The 23,037-nt window shown below is 41.1% G+C and overlaps 2 protein-coding genes across 4 annotated transcripts in view; both read right to left on the minus strand.

The window, feature by feature from the left end:
- LOC134081673 (zinc finger protein 436-like) overlaps positions 1–21,163 on the minus strand; it is a 28,914-nt gene extending 7,751 nt beyond the window's left edge. The window contains exons 1-3 of the mRNA XM_062537579.1: positions 20,923–21,163; positions 3,375–3,467; positions 2,908–3,087 (exon numbers count right to left, since the gene is read on the minus strand). Coding sequence (XP_062393563.1) covers positions 2,908–3,087; positions 3,375–3,467; positions 20,923–21,009 — 360 coding nt within the window. The 5' untranslated portion in view covers positions 21,010–21,163. The remainder of the gene's footprint in view (positions 1–2,907; positions 3,088–3,374; positions 3,468–20,922) is intronic.
- LOC134081575 (uncharacterized) lies at positions 3,548–18,998 on the minus strand. Of its 3 annotated transcripts, XM_062537570.1 has the most exons (13): positions 17,984–18,998; positions 17,765–17,843; positions 17,119–17,199; positions 12,155–12,205; positions 10,584–11,868; positions 10,398–10,496; positions 10,243–10,314; positions 9,367–9,438; positions 8,659–8,730; positions 8,504–8,575; positions 8,348–8,419; positions 7,630–7,704; positions 3,548–4,875 (listed from the first exon to the last, which is right to left on the minus strand). In XM_062537570.1, the coding sequence occupies exons 1-13, from the start codon at positions 17,989–17,991 to the stop codon at positions 4,658–4,660; spliced, it is 2,256 nt and encodes a 751-aa protein (XP_062393554.1). In that variant the 5' UTR covers positions 17,992–18,998; the 3' UTR covers positions 3,548–4,657. The 3 variants fall into 3 exon arrangements, with proteins under 3 accessions (XP_062393554.1, XP_062393555.1, XP_062393556.1); XM_062537571.1 differs by lacking the exon at positions 8,659–8,730; XM_062537572.1 differs by lacking the exons at positions 8,504–8,575; positions 8,659–8,730.
- Positions 21,164–23,037: the final 1,874 nt, after the last annotated feature.

A 23,037-nucleotide genomic window follows, 5' to 3' on the forward strand; every position in this document is an offset into this window, starting at 1 on the left:
CTCTCACACAGAGGTTCAATAAGCTCTTGATAACGATCAACCCTGCAGCAGAGACAGCTGTTCATATGACAACAATATTAAAATACAAATAAAAACAAATAAATAAGAATAAACAGTATAGCAAATCAGTGGACCGTAACCCCAACCAAACCCAGTTCTACTGAGTAACTCCAACCAAACCCAGTTCTAATGAGTTACTCCAACCAAACCCAGTTCTACTGAGTAACTCCAACCAAACCCAGTTCTAATGAGTTACTCCAACCAAACCCAGTTCTACTGAGTAACTCCAACCAAACCCAGTTCTAATGAGTTACTCCAACCAAACCCAGTTCTACTGAGTTACTCCAACCAAACCCAGTTCTACTGAGTAACTCCAACCAAACCCAGTTCTAATGAGTTACTCCAACCAAACCCAGTTCTACTGAGTAACTCCAACCAAACCCAGTTCTAATGAGTTACTCCAACCAAACCCAGTTCTACTGAGTTACTCCAACCAAACCCAGTTCTACTGAGTAACTCCAACCAAACCCAGTTCTAATGAGTTACTCCAACCAAACCCAGTTCTACTGAGCAACCCTAACCAAACCCAGTTCTACTGAGTAACTTCAACCAAACCCAATTCTACTGAGCAACTCCAACCAAACCCAGTTCTACTGAGTAACTCATCTCTGTGTGCAACTGTTATGTTAGCAGGTGAGTGTGTGTCTTGTATCTGTGTATTGATCGCATAAAGTCAAGAAACACACACACACACACACCTGGTTGGCCTGTGTCAGTGAGTGGTCCTTCTCCTCCAGGTGTTTCAGCAGTTCATCACACACACACACACACACACACACATTTTAATACCTTTATTTGTGTTCACATTTTACAATGAATTTCACTGAACACAAACAATTTTAGACACCAGCATTGCAAACCCAGTAGCCTATGTCTCTGGTCTCAGTTCATGGGTACATAAAACAACGCCTTCTCCATATGTGGCGACTGCCAATTATCACAGAAATTGAGCAGAATTTTGCTAGAGCCTTTGCTCTTGGCTTAGAGAGACCAGCAATCTGCAAACCCCTGACTACTAGTCTGTGGACATTACCTAAGCTTCCAAATATACACACCAACAGCTTACATTTGTACCCAAGCTGTACAACAATGTCTCTGAGTGGCTGATACTTTAAAAGCTTGGTGAGGTAGGCATCCTCTAGACTGTAGTCAAATGCACAGCCTACTTCAATAATGGTTACTTCTCTGCTGTCCTCATCAACAACAACAACATCTGGCCTTTTTGCAGCAAGATTTAAAAACACATTATTTCCACTATTACAGAGTTTGAACATGCAAGGTGAGACGCATACATTCTTGTAGATTGTTGTAAGCGGTGAAGCACATGGGATTATGTGTTCAACTATTAAGTCAACAATTCTGTCGTGTCTGGCCATGTACATTCCCTTATACACATAGCAGCCATTCAGAATATGAGACAGGGATTCAATAATTAGCTGGTTATCATGGTGCAAACAGTGGGAAGAGAATGTGTTAGGGTACCAAAGAGATAGATTAAGTCTAGTTGGAAGAACTTGTAGTCTGGCTTTGGCTGCAAAAGTCAGTATGTCTTCATCAACAGCAGAGTTTTTAAGTATTGAGTGAGAGACAGTATGGTCTGCAGTAGGAAGGCAAGCAAGCTTTCCCTGTAATTTTAAATCAGTCCAATGTTGTTGCTGGCGCTGTTGTTGTAGCTTTACAAGGCACCTTCGTGCATTGTCAGGTGATAGATGATGTCCTGTACCCACAATAGTAGCCCTTACTGAGATTAAACAGTCAGTTATAAGGTCTTCAGAAACGATTACATTTTCTGAGTCAGGTTTAACCCAGTCCAGGGATACTCCGACTCTTACACAAAGGTCATTAAGATCAGGCCAATCTGACCAGACCCCAAAACCAGCACAGTGAGTCTCCATTTTAGAGTTAGATTTCCTTTTGAAGCCCAGGAAGCTTGGCTCACCCTCTCTTGCCAGGGGGACTTTGCGGCGTTTCATGTCCAGAAACAGAGAGGATCTAGCAAGCTCCCTGACAGTGTTGTCATCATTGTTCAGCATTTTAATGAGATGTGACAGTCTTGTTGCATTATATATCCACTCCACGTTTGGAACACCAAAACCCCCATCCTGTTTGGACTGGAAAATGATGTCTCTAGTAGTGTGAGTGTTCAGTCCGAACCACTTTCTCACTAAGGAGACCGTTTTGTTATTCAGTTGACTCAGTGTCTTGCTCATAAGATGGATGTTGGCGAAGAGATGTTGTATTCTAGACAGGGCAACCTGTCTGATGGCCTCCAGCTTCATGAGCAGAGGAAGTGGTGAAGCATCTATCAAGTCCAGCCTGGAAGTGAATTCAGTGGTTATGTACTCAACCTGCTCTTTCCACTCCCCAGCTATATTAAATTTGTGTCCTAAATATGTGTACGTCTCGTGCAGGTCATACACTCGGATCGGTTCTGTACTGATGGTAAACTCAGGATTTCGATCAGCTCTGGATTTGTACCAACGGTTTCCCCCACTTCTTCTCTGGTAGAGAACGGCACATTTTGACTGCTTGATTTGTAAACCTGACCAGTTCAGAAATGAGTCTGTTCTGGCAAGCATGTTCTTAATTACTGTCTCTTCCCGAGAGGCCAATTGGATGTCATCGGCATATGCTTGTACAGGATTAGGGGAAAACACACTGGGTGGGGCACAGTCACATAGCCACTCAATCCACCCGTTAGTGGCGAGTACAAAGTTGATGGCACTCCATGGGCAGCATCAGGGCACACACACACACACACACACACACACACACACACACACACACACACACACACACACACACACACACACACACACACACACACACACACACACACACACACACCTGGTTGGCCTGTGTCAGTGAGTGGTCCTTCTCCTCCAGGTGTTTCTGCAGTTCATTAATCTTCAGCTTCAGCTGCTTGTTTGACTCCACCTGCTCTGTTAGGCTCCGCCCAGTCTCCGCCTCCTTCTCCTCCAGACGACGAATCATAATCCGGAGCTCCAGATTCTGACCTACCTCATGCTGAAAAAGACACAAACGCATAAAACACACATGCACGGGCAGACACACACACACACACACACACACACACACACACACAGTTTGTAAGGACTGATACATTCATAACACAAAAAAATCCAGTTCAGAAAGGTGCAGCCTAGGTGTCAAAGTGTGTGTGTGTGTGTGTGTAGCTGTAACTATCCTAGTATGAAATGAAAAATAATGCAGAGGCAACATACAGAGAATATATCACAACACAACAACAAAAGGTATGTGTGTGTGTGTGTGTGTGTGTGTGTGTGTGTTACCTGTAATGCTTGTGTGATGACTTGGGTGGCCTTCTCCAGGTCGATGCAGGCTTGCTTGTGATTCAAGTCCATGTGCTGACTAACCTTATTATTCTACACACACACACACACACACACACACACACACACACACACACACACACACATACCCATCTTTATCACCACCTGGGGACACCTGACAGAATGGTCACTCTTGGGGACACCACTTTCTAAGCATGGTACAGACAAGCCATTGCACAGGAGCATTGTATATGGGTTCAGTAATAAGCAAATCAGTTGAAATATAGAATACACACTTCATACCTGAAGTTAGTCTGACACCTGACTCCAGACCAGCTACAGGGGACAGGTGTCAGGTGGACAAAGTGAGGACTCTGGCCCCGCCCATAGTCACGCCCACCCAAGTGATGTCATCAACAAGCACAGTGCAATCTGGGGACCAACTACTGTATTTTCTTGGATATAATGAAAACCATTCTAAAGGAGCACATGTAATGTAAACCACATTTGCAATACTATAATACCATGAGTTTTGAGGATTTACTGTTGTTTTGGAGATACTCGTGAGACCTGCCTCATGACACCAAGTTGAAGCTAATAGGTATACACAAGGAAAATAATGAAAACATTAGTAGCAATCAGCACATTTATTGGCTGCTTAATACAGTGCCAGAATGCACAACCACACTGCATTAGAACGTTATGAGGTAGACTGTTGTGATAGTTATAAGTACATTATTTCTGAAAGTGCTTAAGTAATGCTACAGTCATGTGAAAAAGCAGATCACTTCTTAATATCAAATACCTACTCAGGTATTGCAAATAATGAATATTGAATAATGAAAATAAAAAAAATACAATAAAATGCATAAACAAATGTTGTTGTCAGAATAATCTTAATGAACCTCGTCAACAAGGATACAACTTACCCTCTTCTCACATTCAACACACTTCAACATTATCACAATCATAAAGCCTGTCTGTATGAGCATGTACTGCTATATTAACAACAAAAGTACACAATTGACCCTCTCCCAACCTAAAATCATTTAAGTACTGTTAAAATAAAGTGCATGTACTATAATATCAAAATAAAAACATTGTTGACCCTCTGCCAACATAAAATATAAACAAGGATACTAAATAAGTACAGGGCATGTATTATTGTGTTGTCCTCTAAAATGCTTTGGTACAGGGCATGTATTGTGTGGTCCTATAAAATGCTCAAGCCCTGTTAACACATTCCCATCTCCCACCCCCAAACTCAACTTATGAAATTGCTATCAAAGGTTCTGTGTGGTTCTTTGGTAGGACACACAGCGGTTTTTCACATAGAACTTAACTGAGGTCCAGTCACGATATTTCAGTGCTTCAGGTGCTGATTTGATACAATCCATGCAGTCTGCCTTGCCAGGAGTTCTGCCTGTAGTTATGCATGTCATCAATGTCTTCTCAACAGCGCTGATTTCTGCTGGACTCCATGGTCTTCTCTTGCGGCAGGCTGTGAAATAGAATCACAACAAAGAATATCCAAATGACACTAATGAAATATGCTTAACCCAAAATATTCACGTTTATGTATCTTTCAAGGCTGATAATGGATGAATTGTTGTATAATGTTTTTAAAAGTTGGGTAACACTTTATTTTAATGTGTCGCTGTTACAGTGTACCTACTAGTGATGCGCGGGTCGGGTATTTTTTCAACCCGCGGGTCCCGCTTTTATGAAATTATTTGGCCCGCCCCAGCCCGCCCCAAACCACTGTATCTATTTTGACAACCCGCCCCCGCCCCGCGACTATTACATACTGGGCATTGTAAGTGCTTGGAAACATCGCCTGTAAACTGGCAACAACAAAGGCTATGATTATGAATATGAACGATAATCAGGTCATTATAACAAGATGATGGGCTACACATTTAAAAAATCTAGAAATACACAGCAAAAATCTACAAAGCAGCGTTTGTAATCTAGGCTAAACATTATAGCCTACGAAATACGTCCGAAATAAAACAAGGATTTGTATAGGAGATTGAGGCGGCTGAAAACGGAGAAGAATTTGAAGACAGTCAGTGTTGTTAATTTGCTCCTGGACAGATAAAGATTCATCAGTTTGGCTAACTTAGCCTACTTGTAAGCTACTTAGTGTAAATTGACATTTCAAATAGCCTATGACAGTTGAACAAACAAGTTATGCATGTTTGTGCAAAGTAACGTTATGTGGAGCCATATGGAGGAGGTGGCTCATTGAATTGAAAAGGTAGGTTAAGGAATTGTTTGGGAAATAATAACGGCTAGTCATTGCTGACGTAATGCATTATCAGAGTTCGTTTCTCTGTCATTATGCTGAGGAAAACAACATTAGCACTTGCCATTGAAAGCTAGCAGCCTGTTGCTGTTCCTGTTGGATCCTGCAGCAAGCTGGCAACCGCGACTCAGAGGGGAGGGAGAGGCGATACGCCGCGCAACAGTATTTTGAAAGTAATTGCAGTGGGCTAGCCTACTCGTTTTGGCCACAATCCTACATACAGTTCATTTAATACAGGCTATAGGGAATTGCACACAACATACATGGATTTTAAAATGTAATTTTGTTTTTAATGACCCGCCCCAACCCGCCCCGCAAATAAAGTGATAATTTCTTTACCCGCCCCAACCCGACCGCGGGGTCCGCGGGTTACGGGCCGACCCGCGCATCACTAGTACCTACCTAATTAGGTAGTGGTACAACCTGTGTAACAACATGTACTATCACTATCATTGTACTTACATTATGTATTTGTGGGTAGCTACATATACTGTAGTTGTAACATTGTAATACTGAATGCCTTTATAAAACTTTGCCTCTGATGAAAAATGTAGGCAAATTGGCAAAGGGCTGACCTGAGACCTGCTGGATGGGGTAAATCTGCTCATGGTAGATTTTATATACAAACCAGTCAAGGCCTCATTGTCTTCAGGGACATGTAACAGCTATGCTGCTGCAACCTTGTTACTCTTTGATACAGTGGAATAAACCTAATTAGTGTACAACTTAATTACTTACATGTACATATGCCATGTATGCTGTGTCTTCAATGTCTTGGAACAGGTCTACTAAGTCACTACATAGTACATATATCAACTGTGTTGGTACACACTAAATACTCTTTAATACAGTGGAACAAATCCATTAAAATAAAGTACCAGATAAGTACTGTACATACATCCATATTACATGTATGTCCTCTTGTGTCCCAATGACACAACATACATGTAATATGTACATGTAAGTACATAACTGGTACACTTCATTTCAATGGGTTTATGCCACTGTCAAAGAGCAATGAGTGTGTACCAACACAGTTCATACATGTGCTACGTAGGGTAATGGCAGACGTTCCACGACATCAAAGACACAACATACATGTCATATGTGCGTGCAAGTAATTAACTGGTACACTTAACAGGTTTACTCCACTGTATCAAAGAGTAACAAAGGTGTAGCAGTGCAGCTGTTACATGTGCACTAAGGACAATGAGGCAGTAAGAAAATTCAGTATCAAGCAGACAAAAGCAGCTTAAGAGATTATAAAACATGGTAAGACATTTATTAGCTAACAACAGTTTCAAGACTACGGCCGGAGACTCAGTGTAGCACACCGCTTAGGGCGATGGCCGATTGAGCCTCCCGGGCTGTGTAGTCTCTCTGCATTTAAAGGCCTTGCCTCTTCCTGATTCAATCAAGAAGAAAGGCCTCATCAGCAACGATCAGTCACAAGGCAGTTGCATCATCAACAAATTTTCGAAAGGTCACATGGGTAGTTGGTTGACAAGTTTTGGCGTGATCAGAAGCTGATGTTCATGTTTAAAGTAAATGATAAAATATTTCTACAACAAGGCCTTGACTGGAGCTAAGAATGGTTTGTATATTAAATCTATCATGACCAGATTTACCCCATCTAACAGGTCAGCCCTTTGCCTCCGATGAAAAATGTAGGCAAATTGGCAAAGTTTTGTAAAAGCACTCAGTATTACAACGTAACAACTATATGTAGGTACCCACAAATACATAATGCAAGTACAATGATAGTACCTGATAGTACATGTTGTTACACAGGTTGTATCACTGTACCTAATTAGGTAGGCACACTGTAACAGCAACACCCTAACTAAAGTGTTACCTTTGCTTGATCACAAACCCCATCATCTGATACAATAGTTTTGAACGGGCTACATACGTTTCTATCAGAACACAAACATCCATCATACTTACATATCTTGGATGCTGTGTCTGGAACATCGGAGTTCAGTTCATCACATTTGCTTTGGCTCTTCATCTTTGATGTGCCTAAAAACAATTTTGAGAAGGGCAAACAAGTTTTTTTTTAAATGAATCTGTATGAAAACACTTTTGTAAAGAGGGGAAGCAATTTCATTTGATTTATGATGATACATTACCTTTAGTTTAAATGTTGCTAATGAATGGTTTTGGTTATTGGTGGTTACACAATTACTCCCTCGCAATTGAGAGCTCCTGTAAGTGATTCTGTATGTGTATTTGAACACATTGCGATGTGAAATGCTACAATCAGCTTACAAATGTTTGTGAAAAGGTCTTAGTGAGTTAGGAGTCCTCTTGACTATTTCTAATCTATCCCAGACTTTTGCTACTTTTAGGGCTAAAATAGTTACTCCGCAGCTGACAGTTGCATTGTGGCAACGTTGTGAGCATGTACTGCATAAGTCATCGCGGCATAGTTGAATAACGTGGTGGCTACGCACATTTGTAAATCGTTAGGATGTGGTGGCTACATTTCTTGTCCATACCTAAAGTTACGTGCAGAAGACTTCCTGGGGATGTCTATTATGTTGCTACAGCATCCTCTGAAAGTTAGGAGTTACTTTTAGCCTTAAGATTCTTTGTGAATATGGCCCCTGCTGTTTCCGATGACATTTATTTATCAGTTAGGCATGAACAAAACCTTACTCACGTTTCTTAGCAGCTGAACCTGGATCATCTGACTCTTCCTCTGATTGCCTGCAGTCTTTCTTCTTTGAAGTGCCTGCGTTTCAGACATCAAAATCAGCATCAAGGTTCAACACCTTCAAGACAACCTGCAAGCATTCAAATTACCCTTAATACTTACGTTTCTTAGCAGCTGAACCTGGATCCTCTGACTCGTCCTCTGATTGCCAGCTGTGTTTCTTCTTTGAAGTGCCTGCGTTTCAGACATTAAAATCAGCATCATGTTCAACACCTTCAAGACAACATGCAAGCATTCAAATTGCCCTTAATACTTACGTTTCTTAGCAGCTGAACCTGGATCTTCTGACTCTTCCTCTGATTGCCTGCAGTGTTTCTTCTTTGAAGTGCCTGCGTTTAAGACATTAAAATCAGCATCAAGGTTCAACACCTTCAAGAGATTAAGAGATTAAGTTAGAAGCGACCAAACACCTCCACGTTTTCCCTCTTAAAATACAGTTACACGAGTAGTCACAGTATGATGAGACAAAACAGAATGTGGCACATTTCTATGCGGGTAAGAGGGATAACTATAATGTGTGGCGGAATAACACTTGGGAGCACTTTGACTCGGCGCAGTAAAATCCTCACTCCAAAGTGAAACTGAGAGTGCAAGAATGATGATATTTCTGCGCCGAGTCGAAATGCTCCCAAGAGTTATTCCACCACACACTATAGTTATCCCTCTTACCCGCATAGAATGCGCCACGTTTTACTTAATCTCACCATACTTGGTCGTGTGACTACTCATGCAACTGTATTTTAATAGGGAAAAGGTGGAGGTGTTTGATCGCTTCTAACTTCATCTCTGTTTGGATCCTAATGAATGAACTGGGCTAGCTAAGTGCTATCAAAGTAGCGCCGTACGCCAGAGCCAGTGAGTGCACGCACTGAAACGCGAGATGTATGCATCAACTCATCTAGGTTAAGGGAATAACATAGTTTAATATGAAAACACGCTGGAGTCTTTCTTCCTTTAATACTTACGCTTCTTAGCAGCTGAACCTGGATCCTCTGACTCGTCCTCTGATTGCCTGCAGTGTTTCTTCTTTGAAGTGCCTGCGTTTCGGACATTAAAATCAGCATCATGTTCAACACCTTAAAGACAACCTGCAAGCATTCATATTACCCTTAAAAGGAACACTAAGTTTTTACATATTAAAGTATGTTATTCCCTTAACGAAGACGAGTTGATACATACCTCTCGCGTTTCAATGCGTGCACTCACTGGCTCTGGCGCGCAGTGCTACTTAGCTAGCCCAGTTAATTCATTAGGATCCAAACAGAGATTAAGTTAGAAGCGACCAAACACCTCCACGTTTTCCCTCTTAAAATACAGTTACACGAGTAGTCACAGTATGGTGAGACAAAACAGAATGTGGCACATTTCTATGCGGGTAAGAGGGATAACTATAATGTGTGGCGGAATAACACTTGGGAGCACTTTGACTCGGCGCAGTAATATCCTCACTCCAAAGTGAAACTGAGAGTGCAAGAGTGATGATATTTCTGCGCCGAGTCGAAATGCTCCCAAGAGTTATTCCACCACACACTATAGTTATCCCTCTTACCCGCATAGAATGCGCCACGTTTAACTTAATCTCACCATACTTGGTCGTGTGACTACTCATGTAACTGTATTTTAATAGGGAAAAGGTGGAGGTGTTTGATCGCTTCTAACTTCATCTCTGTTTGGATCCTAATGAATGAACTAGGCTAGCTAAGTGCTATCAAAGTAGCGCCGCACGCCAGAGCCAGTGAGTGCACGCATTGAAACGCGAGAGGTATGCATCAACTCGTCTTGGTTAAGGGAATAACATAGTTTAATATGAAAACACGCTGGAGTCTTCCTTTAATACTTACGCTTCTTAGCAGCTGAACCTGGATCCTCTGACTCGTCCTCTGATTGCCTGCAGTGTTTCTTCTTTGAAGTGCCTGCGTTTCAGACATTAAAATCAGCATCATGTTCAACACCTTCAAGACAACATGCAAGCATTCAAATTACCCGTAAAACTCACTTTTCTTAGCAGCTGAAGGTAGGTAGGATGTAGAAGATGGGCTTAGTTCTTCGCCTGTCAGTTCGCTTTCTGAATGGTCACTCTCCTCTGGAATGGTTTCTAAAGCACATCAATCAGAAACTTGTGAAATCTACTAAATGTGTAAATCATAGTGAGAATAACATTAACCTTCAACATCATAATTACCATTGGGATCAATCTGAATTTCATCCAAATTCTTTCCTTTGTAGTCCATTAAGCACCCTCTTTCTATGGCCATCAGGACTTTACTAACTTTAGCCAGCTGTAGTGTTCCTTCTGGCAGGCGATAGAACTTGCGGTGGACTGCGATGTTGTGGCCCAAAAAATCAGCCAATTGATCCATTTCTGTATCCATGAGGTTCAAAACCTTGGAAAGTGTGGATACATGTTTCCTTAATTTCGTAGAGGATAAGCACTCTGGGTATTTGGCTTGGCACTCGTTTGCAAACTGGTGAATGCACTTGTATCCTCGTATAAATGTATCTTGCCTAGGTCTGGCAAAAAAGTAGATGTTATTTTCGAGAACGTCACAGGATGCACGAGTCTTCACTAACAATTCCATGGACGCCTGCATTGCTGGGGTTAGCAGTAGAGAGACCTTCCTGTCTCTCTTCCCACGAATTTCAATCCTTTTGAAGTGTTCGCACAGCTTCTTCTCTAGAGCAGTTAGAGCCTCAGCTACATCTGCATGCAATGGCACATCAGTTTCAGTGAAGGCAGTTAGGCGCATTTTTGACACCTCCCCCTCTCTTCTACGGTTGAACAGTATGAGCTGAGCGAGGGTTACTTCAGCTAAATCAACCCAGTTGCTTGATGATTCCTTGTTTGTTAGCTGTTGGTATACATCTTTTTGTTTTTGATCCATGTACATGTGCATTTTTTTAACATCTTCGGTGAATGGCAGCAGTTGTGGGTTGTTCCACTTCGCTTCTGAAAGTGTTTTCAGTGCAGATGAGGAAACCTTTTCATTCCAGCATGTTCGGTACATTTGTTTGAAGTGTTGTGCATTTTCAACAATTTTCTTTTTCCCCGATATCATTGCATGACATTCAATAATGCTCGCAATCTTCTGCAAGCTGTGGCCTAATATTAAAGCCAGTGAAGGGATTTTGAAAGAATTAGAGTTACTGTCAAAGCCTGCCACATGCTTCACAGCATTCACAACATGGGGAAAGTTTGACGGAAGAATGAAATCCTCCATTGTCTGCATTTGGGATTCCTGTCTACCTGCTGACAGCAGTCTTCCAACCTCCCTCATCTTTTGCCTAATGTATTCGTGTTTTGAAGGATCATGGCCAATTTTGTTAAACATTTGCTCTCCCATCTTTACAATCCACACATCATTTTGATTGCACAGCTCCTCTGAGTCTGGAACATAATCGTCCTCACTGCCACTGTCTTCACTGCTGGTCAAAGAATCTCTGGGACTGCCCAGCATCTCTTTTGTGAGCTTCAGATAGAAAAACAAAGATTCATTTTAAAGCAATGTTTAGAAAATGTTGCAGTCTGCTGACTGATATTAAAAAGCTGTGATTTAGTCAAATACCAGGTATGAATGAGAGTAATAGGAGTATCTATTAAATGTAATCTATTAACACTATGACGTAACATATCACCACATATGATAAAACATAACTCATTCATTAACATCGAGACAACATTGCACAACAAATACACAAAACACAATCTGTTCTCCCATATTTCACTGGGTCAAGTAGTCTTACATTATCACTTACAAACACACTTTCCGTTCGCTGTAGCTCTGGAACAAATTCTGAACCACTGTTCTGTGGAGGACAAGAACACATAGGAGGACATCAAATATATACACTATATTGCCAAAAGTATTGCGTCATCTGCCTTTACCCCCATATGAACTTCAGTCTAGGGCTGTCCACGACCAAGGATTTCGTTGGTCGACCAGAGGCTGTCATTTACTCCGACTAATCGATTAATCGCCCCCCCCCCCCCCCCCCCCCCAAAAAAAAAAAAAAAAATTTTTTTTTTTAATGCCCAGCTTTTTTTTATTATTATTATTATTATTATTATTATTATTTTTAATGCCCAGCTGCCAGTAGCCTATCTATGCGCATTTACCACTAACCTCGTGACTGACTGATAAAATGTTTTCTGATTCTGATCTAGCATACATATCTGATATAGCTGATATAGCAAAATCGTTATGCATTGACGGTCATTAGGCTATGCGTGACGCCTGCGATACTTATGACAGGATAGTCAGCAGACGCCTACAGTTAGTTTAAGCTAATATCAACGTATGTATGTAGGCTACTACCCTTGTTGACACTTTTAGTGCAAATCCGCTAACTAGACGAGCGTCAGATTTTCTTTGGCTGGGATAAACTTCTCCCCTAACGCTGATTGTGCATGTAACGTTAATGTTGTGCCCACATACATTGTCAGAAAGGTTCTGCTTCAATCATGATACACACATTTATTCTGACACTTTAGATTTTTTATATTTCAATAGAAATACATTATCTGACAATGTAAACAAATATGCTGCTAGGCCGTTAAGAGTTAGCTATCCGCTAGTAAGACTATCGACAAAAATCAGCTGATGTCGGACAGAATGTCGGACTTGACAGCAGAATTCTCCCACAATACAGGGGGGCGTAATTAGAACGCTCCTGGCGAAAGGTCAATTGACAGCTTAGTTCTTCTCTCAGACGGAGAGTGAAAAAACCCGACGTCAGTGACATTATGACAAGCGCACAGCAGACAAGCGCACAGCAGGACCATAATCCTAAACCTGTCCCCTTTACACGGGCAAATGATTTCAGATTTTGAAATTCTGAATGTGTCACAAAAATAATCAGAAAAGACAGACGAACTTTGAACATTCTGAATATTTATTTAAAGTAGGCCTACGTGCCACACGCCTCCTGTTCATGATGATGCAATGCAACATAGCTAGGCTAGCAGGCAACGCTACTTACAGTATTGAGGTGGTAATGCATGTTCGTCGTGGACGAGTGATAGGCAAATGATTTACTGCAAAGTTTGCAAATAATCCTCTTTGGGTCATCTTTGTCCTTTTGGAAATGTTCCCATATTTTAGATAGTCTTCCAGACATGGTCAAATAAGTGGATGCCTTCTGTTCTTGTCGTGTCACGTCTTCCTTGTCACAACGACTCACGCCCTTCAAATTAAAAGTTGACGCATTTTTTTTCCTACGACCAATCGACCAACGGAATTCGGTCGAATAAAAAATTTTTTGGTCGACCATCGATTGATCGATTATTTGCGGACAGCCCTACTTCAGTCACATCCTGTTCTTAATCCATAGGGCTAAATATGACACCCTTTGCTGCTATAACAGCTTCAGCTCTTCTGGGAAGGCTTTCCACAAGGTTTAGGAGTGTGTTTATGGGCATTTTTGACCATTCCTTCAGAAGCGCATTTGTGAAGTCACACACTGACTCTCAGTCTCCCCTTTAATTCATCCCAAGGGTGTTCTATTGGGTTGAGGTCAGGGCTCTGTGCAGGCCAGTCACGTTCATCCACACCAAACTCTGTCATCCATGTCTGTATGGACCTTGCTTGGTGCACTGGTACACAGTCATGTTGGAACAGCAAATGGTCATCCCCAAACTGTTCCAAAAAGTTGGGAGCATGGAATTGTCCAAAATCTCTTTTGCCGAGAGGCCAGCTCAGGGATGGCCCCTTCCTGTTCCAACATGACTGTGCACCAGCGTACAAAGCAAGGTCCATAAAGACATGAATGACAGAGTTTGGTGTGGATGAACTTGACTGGCCTGCACAGAGTCCTGACCTCAACCCAATAGAATACCTTTGAGATGGATTAGAGCGCAGACTAGGGCTGCACGATATATCTAAAATATATCGCTATCGCGATATCAATGCTTGCGATGGACGTACCGCAAAGATTACTTAATTTTCGATACAATTTGATACATTTTCTGTGCCAAATGCGGCCCGCCACCTCATTTCATATGGCCCGCGAGAGCTTAAAGGATCTGATACAGTATGTGGCCCGCGAGAGCTTTAAAGGTCTGATACAGTTTTTGCGTAGGCAATAATACACTGCAATATACAATGCACGCGTGTGAGACTGACAGGGAGGCCACATCAACCACCTTCCATGATCAGTGCAACTGGCTACATCAGATGTGATAGCAACGCGTAGGCTACGTGTGAAAACAAAATAGAGTTCCAAACTATTTTAGCAAACGGAGCGCCTAAATTACGCGCTCGGTTTAGCCTGCCTGTGAAACGCATAATAGTTTGAAGTGCGTGTGCTTCTTTGAGAGGGGAATCGATGCAAGTTACTTTGATTTCAATTGGTAGTTGTAAACTACGTGATACGTTTACGTCTACGTTTAAATAGCATGTATAGCCTAATTGTGTGTAGTCCTATTATCCAAAAAATCCAACTCTAAGTCCTTGCGAATCGAGCGAGTGATTGTTTGGCCAAAAGCAAAAGTAAGCCTATCTTCCGACCGAGAAGAGGTGCATTCAGATCAGGAAAGCAGAGGTAGGCTTGAAGTTTGTGGTAATCGCTGTTGCTTTGCATTTTCATTTCAGTTTAAAACGAACAACGCAGAATCCACACAACACCTTTCAACTTTAAAACTTCAAAGAAAAAGTCCACCGGGACCGTTCGCTTCTATGTGTATGGGATGGTGTAGTGACGCATTTCATATGGATGCACTTTTTGACATGTCAGTTAGCCTACTCGTTTGCATCACTGGCTAGATGTAAAACTGAATTTCGTTACTGGTATTTCACTTGCGCAATGACCGTAAAGTTGAAAATACTCGAATCTAAAAACTCAGATATATGGGGGAAAAAAAAGAAAAAAAAATGGCATGACCATTTTCCTGACTGACCAGTGACCCTCATTGAAAAGTCAAACTGGAACTGACAGCGTTTTTTGTTTTGTTTTTACTAGAGATGCACCGATCGCTCGGCCGCCGATCAGAATCGGCTGATTTTCACGTGATCGGCCACGACCGGCGACCGGCCGGTCAGTCTGAGACATGCCGATTTTATGCCGGTCAAATGCACTCGCACCTACTTGTAACAACATCACACAGCTGAGTTAGCAAAGTTTGATGAAGCTAGCAAAGGCTAACACTCAGGGCTGGATAAAGCGCTAATGCTGAGTTTTTCTATGCAGCGAACGCTGTGCTTTGCCATATTGCGTGGAATTTACTAAGCTGTCACTAGGTTACGTAAACAGCGCACATCACCGCCCGTCTTTGCCGCTAATTGCGTGCTCACAGCTGAACCACAAGCGCTGTCAACAAGCAGCAACATAGCCACGGCAGGAATAAACATCGTTTTGCTTCAGTTTGCCACCTTAGCATGTATTCTTTCACACTAACACAACAACAAAGTCCGATTTACACATTTAGAGGTTTATTTCATTACCTTTTGTCTACTCACGCCTGTATGTTTCTTCTAAATTCGCCAAAAGTAAGCATTCTAACATGTCATACACTATCGCGACCGTGATACAAAACATATCATGTGTGGTGTCGTTGGAAAGCTGTGTTTCTCCTGCATGACGTTATGCCATCCAAATATGGACACTTCCTTTGTATCCGCAAGAAATCGCGAAAGTTCAAAGAAGAGTGTAGTAGACTGAGTATGCATGCCATTGGCTGTGTTTCAAGGCTGTTATCTCAAAATCAGTTTTTTGTAATTTTCCAACATCTCAGCCTATGTAGCACCTATACACCAAACTTTCCAGTTATATCAGTAGTCTGAAGATATTTACAGTTGGATATTGTATGTGAGAAGAAAAAAATAGTAGTCCTACAGTGCATTTCTATTAGTAGTGTGTGAAATGAATGTCCCACACTGGGAATAGCCTACTGCAGCTGAAGAAGACTTGAAGAAGAATCTGTCTATTCACATTTTTTTTACCAGCCATTGATAAGTTGATTACATTTCTATATTAACATGTTGTATTAAAGAAAGGATAGAAAATAACTCTAAATAATTTTGTGTGCTGTAAAGTGGTTAGAAGATGCAAATCGGAATCGGCTAAAATCGGTATCGGCAGGTCAAATTCTATGAAAAATCGGAAATCGGAATCGGCCAAAAAATTGCAATCGGTGCATCTCTAGTTTTTACAAAACACGACAACCAAAAAAAAACATGTTGGAATGGAATCAATGCATTTCTTTTTTAATAGTCTGCATCAGTCTATGCTAGATGCAAGTAGAATGGAGAAAAACATGAAATGTTTAAATATCGCAAATTATATTGTTATCGCAGTACTCAATAATGTTATCGCATATCGCATGTTTTCCTAATATCGTGCAGCCCTAGCGCAGACTGAGAGTCAGTCTCCTCATCAAACATCAATGTGTGACCTCACAAAATCCCAAAAACACACTCCTAAACCTTGTGGAAAGCCTTCCCAGAAGAGTTGAAGCTGTTATAGCTACAGAGAGTGGACCTACGTCATATGAAACCCTATGGATTAAGAATAGGATGTGACTGAAGTTCATATCGGCGTCAAGGCAGGTGACCCAATACTTTTGGCAATATACTATAGCAATCACATAAGACCGGACAATATACAGAGAATCAGGTCCAAACATATTTCCGTTAGCACACAACAGGAGATTGTCCAGGTTGGACGTGTTATCTCCTGGAGGAAACACTGAGTGACTTAACATATTTAGAATGTAAATTACTTACATTTCGTACTTTTGTTGTTCTTTTTGGGCCTTCCGTTTTGTATCCCGATTCTGCATCGCTCTCCTGCTTCTCCATGGTGGTCTGTAACAAACATATGAGCTATAAAATGATCATCTAATTCCACTTCATGCCCATCAAGAATGCCAAATCTCAAGAATGATTTTATTGCATTAACAATAATGATTGCTCTTTCTTCTCATCAAAGTGCAAAAGAACACTGTATGTCTAGTTAATTTGCATTCTGCCATCTTTAGCTACAATCAATGTGCAACTGAAGAAAACAATCTCCCAAATCACATTTTTTTTTATTCTACTCGAATTTAGAAAGCAATACTGGTTATAGTTATTACATAACTACCAGAGACATGTTGCCACTGAATAATGATATTTTAATTAAACAAATGTAAGGCAAGCCAAAAGCTTGACTTGCTTTGTGTGTAACAGTCATCTACAGTGTGCCTCCATCTCTAAGTCTTGGGTCTACAGCAGTTAATTGCATTAAATGGTGTATTATTGGTTTAATAAGAGCAACATCATCCTTTTATATTACAATTTTGACTCATCCCATATACAATTTATTTAGAGAATTGTTTAGAAAACATTACTGTGATGTGCAAACTAATGACAGTGCAGCTGTCAACTATACCATTTTATCATACCGGGATTCACACTTTGAGTGATGCTGGCGCAAAACTAACATCCGTTTTAAGAACCTCTCGTTGGCACTATGCAATAGAAAAGAAAAGCATGCATTTTTACTCCATTACACTAATAATAGTGCAACACATATAATTATACATCAATATGTTAGCCCAAATTTAGTCTGGAATAAACATGACTATAGGAATACAAGTAAAAGGCTTACCTTGTCATTTTACATGCTCAACAAGTAATATCTAAGGAGATAATAATAGAAGAATATAAGACTGACATCATGGGGGGGAAACAACTGAACAGCTCTAGTCTAATGTCTGTATAACTAGGCTGTTAAGCTACGTTGTCATTATGATAGCTCGCTAAAGTATTAACTTATTAACAGTAGCAAGGTCTCTACTTTTTCGATAACACTGTTAGCTTGCTAACGTGTTTACTTCATTAACATGCTGTCTGGTTTTAGGCAACGTTAGGTGAGCTTGACAACGTGCAGAGATGTCCCCTGTTAGACCATCTATGCTAACCTACGGTCATTTGCTAACGTGTTTACTTCATTAGCATGCTGTATGGTTTAAGGCAACGTTAGGTGAGCTTGCCAACGTGCAGAGATGTCCCCTGTTAGACCATCTATGCTAACCTACGTTAATTTGCTAACGTGTTTACTTCATTAGCATGCTGTCTGGCTTTAGGCAACGTTAGGTGAGCTTGCCAACGTGCAGATGTCCCCTGTTAGACCATCTATGCTAATCTACGGTCATTTGCTAACGTGCGAACTTCTTTGCTTGCTATCTAATGACATTTGGTAGTTGGCTTGCTGAAACGTTACATGCTTTAAGCATGCAGGTTTCGAGGATCAAAGCCGTCAAAAGTATAACGTTGTACATCACATTAATTCAACACTTAACCGTAGTACCAGCGAAGTGGTGTTAGACTCGTATCCAGTCACTAACATTAACATTAATGAAATTATAACGTAGCAACAATAACTACCCTGCTCTTCTATCAAAAAATATGCATCTCAAGTCTAAAGTGTTACAAGAAAGAACATTAAACTTACATTTACAGCACACACGTGTCCTCTCCTCCACGCACACTGGTTTCATCAAAATGGCGCTTGCCCAAAAGAACTTCTTGTGGTTGAAGAAAGATATTATGGGATAGATGACTTTTGATTGGACGTTAATCTCTTGCGTTGTTTGAAATAAAATAACCGAAATTAATACTTTTTTATTTTCATTAATTTAATAATTTATATTCCGGTATCTTCAATTAGAAATGTTTTCGACTAGAATTAAACCTATGGAATACAAAAAAAAAAAGGCTAGTAGCCTAATATGGATGTAAAACTGAGCCCGCCAAAAGCGTCTGGGGTGGGGTGGGGGGGATCCGTTCGTAGTCTATTTGGGGACTTGAGTCTTATCTCTCATGAGACCACGAGTGAGAGAGTGGAGAAGAGATTGCAACCAAACCGCCAAAATGTTGGGGGGAGGGGTGTTCTATAGTCTGTATGGGGACATAATTCGAGAAGTGCTTAAAGACTATGCAATTAGCGGACGTAACACTGGCGATTTCAAACGTGTAGTAATCTAGTAATACTCTAATAGTAGGCTAGGCCTTGTAAAGTAGCCTAGGCCTACTTAAAGCCTATGTTGAATAATCACTCATTCATTTGTGCAAATGAGTTAACCACTGACATGAAAATTAAACTAAGTTGGCCATGTTGCTGGAAGGAGTGGCGTTAACACACGAATCTAGGCCAACTTTAAAGTTAGTTTACCCGTTAAACCAGGTTTATCAGGCCATAGATAAAACACACAACTTTGAAACAGGCATATGTATGGAGATTCTGAGTATGGCAATATAATATGCTTGGTTTCACCACGTCTAGGCTAGTAACCTTAGCCTATGGGTAAACTTCCTTTGCTGTTCCCCAGTAACTAACTGTCTTTTCCTGGTTTCTTGGTGGCTAATGGTCATGTGACAATGCCCACTTCTGTGGGCGGAACCCATGGGCGGAACCTGACTTCAGGCAATGTCATTGGGGTGGAGCCTCCAACATAGTTTACACACCTGCAATACAGCCACTGACCAGAGGTGTCTCACTCCTAAGCTTCGATCCTCAGCACACACACACACCCGGACAAAATCAGAACATTTGGGGACGATACAAAAATTTGAGATATTGATGCTAGGTATGTTAGCATGACATCTGCTATCATGTATAGCTGTTATCCTGGTGGGGACTATGGTTTTAGGTCCCCACTCAGTCAATTGTCCCCTATTGGTTGGTGTGCAATCAACCCATAGTCCCCTATTGATCGGTAAGATGAGTACACACACACACACACACACACACACACACACACACACACACGTACACACACACACGTACACACAGGTGTCTATTACACACTATTGCTCCAAACCCCAAACTAAACGTGCAAGGCAATGTCTACACAAAGGGAAATAATAGTCATTTTCTCAAAACCCATTGATTCAATTGATTTGTATTGTTCTCCGTGCAAACGTCTATACATCGGGAATAGTAGATCATCAAAGTGGATGGTGGATGTGATGGCTTAAATCAACAGCGTGTTAGCTAGCCTAGATATGCCGTTTCCAAGACTGGCTGACTGCAAATAGCCTTGCATTAGGCCTACATTACATTTGGCTGACGCTTTTTAACCAAAGCGACTTACAAGATGGAGGTTAACTGTTGATATTTGACAGGCGGCGTGGTGTTATAGGCTAGACTGGAGGTCAATGTGCCCCGAAAACACTAAAAGGTGGCTATATATTTCGTCGGGATGACACCAGCAGCGTAGTTTGTGGGGCAGCCGTGGTGTACTGGTTAGGGCTTCGGGCTTGTGTTGAGGTTGTGTGATTCACCTCACTGTGTGTTCATTGTAGCCTATGCTGTGTGCTCACTAATTCGGTTAATTTGGGTTAAATGCAGAAAGCTGAATTTCCCTCACGGGATCAAAAAAGTATATAGCCTATTCTATTCTATTAAAAACTACACAAGAATTGAGAATCGTGGCTTACGTTTGAGGGGTACAAAGAGCACCTGATGTCGGCTGAGGGTTTTTTTGTATTGTTAAAGGCAGAAACAAAGGTAGTATAGGCTTATTTCCTTCGTACATAACACACCTTCGTGCGAACTCGTAGTATCTTCCCGGAATCGGTGTGCTTCGACGCCGACAAACGTTGACACCGCGAGGTCGAACCATGCTGCATGTCGTCTTCCAGTTTAGAATAACGGCTGACTTTTAAATTCTGAGTTTAAAAAGACTACAACCTCATCATTGAGATATACAAGTTTCGGTATACATGAGCACTTTCATAAGAATAGCTGCTACGTCGTTCACAACATTCAGACTGCTCTTCGAAAACTGACAGTGGAGTTTGTTTTGTTTTTCTTCTTCGACTGAAACCTTCAAAGTGGTTAGTGGAGCATAGGAGTTTTATCGCCCTCTATTGTACAGGATGAAAAGTTGCAGATTTTTTTTCCGGCAACAGATAAGTCCTGTTACTGTCCTGTTGGTATGATGGACTAACCTGACTTTCGCCAGATCCTGTAGTTCGCTGTCTGCTTCACACAAGGATCTGGGACTTCTCGATAGGAGATGTATTTCTGAAGGCGGGTCCTTGTAAAACATCCTCGCATGTGATTTGATAAACCACTTGCCTGTTATCTTGAATGACGTGCTAGGCTTCTTCAAGCTCTTGCCAAACCCGGTCGGAAGAAGAGTAAAAACATCCTTGCCACCAGTAAATGTCTTCAAAACTATTCTCTGTTAATCTTTTAAAGAATGAATACGTGATAGATAGACAAAACGGTTGAAATAGCAGAATCAATGTCAGCACAAGACTCCTCGCTGCGTGCCGCCATTGTTATTTGAATCAAACACTCGCTTCGGCGCTCATGATTGGTTGCTCATTTTTTGAGCACTGGCACAGGGGTTTGGATTGCCCTCGCGTCCAGACCCTTGTGTGGAGCTCAGCGAAACGCCTCTGGTGGAGCATGGCGGAACTACAAGGGTCTGGCGAGAGTCAGGCTAATGATGGACTAGGCCTACATAGAAAACTAGAAAAGCACTCAGAGCAAAGCCCTCCGCCTGTATTGTTGTATTATTTTCCATTGGAAATAGTTAGGCTAGTTTATTGTGTAGAAAGACACCGTAAACGTGAAAGTACTAGGTATAACCAGAGCCCGTCTTATTAAACATTCTCTGGTATAACCCCATAAATAAGCCTACAGATCAGAAGTTATAGCCTACTTGGGGAAAAGATGCAGGCACCGTCATTGCGAGATTAGGCCCACCCTAAATAATACATGGTGATGTCATGCTAAATGTGAACGTTTGATGAATGGTGATTGAATTAGTAAAATATACATTGACAGATGCATTATGAGATGATAGTTTAATTGTACTACATTGTCTGCAGTAGGCTACTACTAGTAGGCCATATGTATTACTACATTTGTCGGCATACCGCAATTGACCTGTCGCTAAGCACTGCAGTGTCAAAGTTTAAAATAAAATGCAGTGATTTCGGGACCAAAATAGGCTATCACGTTATCCTGCAGATGTACTGCATTATTAGAAACTGCAGTAAAACTATTTTTTTTGGTTTAGTTAGTTATTTTTATTAGGGACCGTGTACAATTTCAAACATAAATGTTGCCATTTGATGTATTGTACCAGAGGTAGCCTGGGGCTAATTTACATCTGCGGTCCCTACTGCAGTACAATTCAGGTTTTCATAAGGGATGAATTACCCATTCGGTTCATCTTTACCATGTCAGTTAAAAAAAGTTAAAAAGTTAAAACCAGCCTAATACAAACAAATTTGACAGCCTATTTTGTAGACCTTGCTCAACAAAACCAGTGCACTACCACCAACGTCTTTGCAAGCACAATGTTTTTGTTGTTGTTGCTCATTTCTGAATGGAAAATTAGTTTTTGTCTTTCAAGTTTGTACAGAATATAGCCTAAATGATTCATGTATGTGCGGCCAGAGGGAAGCTCTACTGTGAGCTCCACAAATTTAAAAATGTAGCTTCTGTAAAAGCTACTGCACTACTTGTTAAAAAAAAAGTTAGAAAGTGTAATAAGACTTAACCCTTATGTTGTCCTTGGGGTCAATTTGACCCCAAGCAGTGTTTAACATCATAAAATATATGGTTCACTTTTTTTGTTTTGCTTCAAGTTTCATGACTTTTCCTCATTTGAAGGGTACAACAGAGTAAACATGAAATTT

This window comes from Sardina pilchardus, chromosome 1 (genome assembly GCF_963854185.1).
Source record: "Sardina pilchardus chromosome 1, fSarPil1.1, whole genome shotgun sequence".
NCBI lineage: Eukaryota > Metazoa > Chordata > Actinopteri > Clupeiformes > Clupeidae > Sardina > Sardina pilchardus.

Excerpts from the sequence above, each read along its gene's own strand:
- LOC134081575 (XM_062537570.1), bottom strand. Across the intron at positions 10,497-10,583 it reads AATTCAGATTGATCCCAATG|AAACCATTCCAGAGGAGAGT; the intron begins GTAATTATGATG and ends GATGTGCTTTAG. Across the intron at positions 8,731-9,366 it reads AGGTTCAGCTGCTAAGAAGC|GCACTTCAAAGAAGAAACAC; the intron begins GTAAGTATTAAA and ends TCTTAAACGCAG.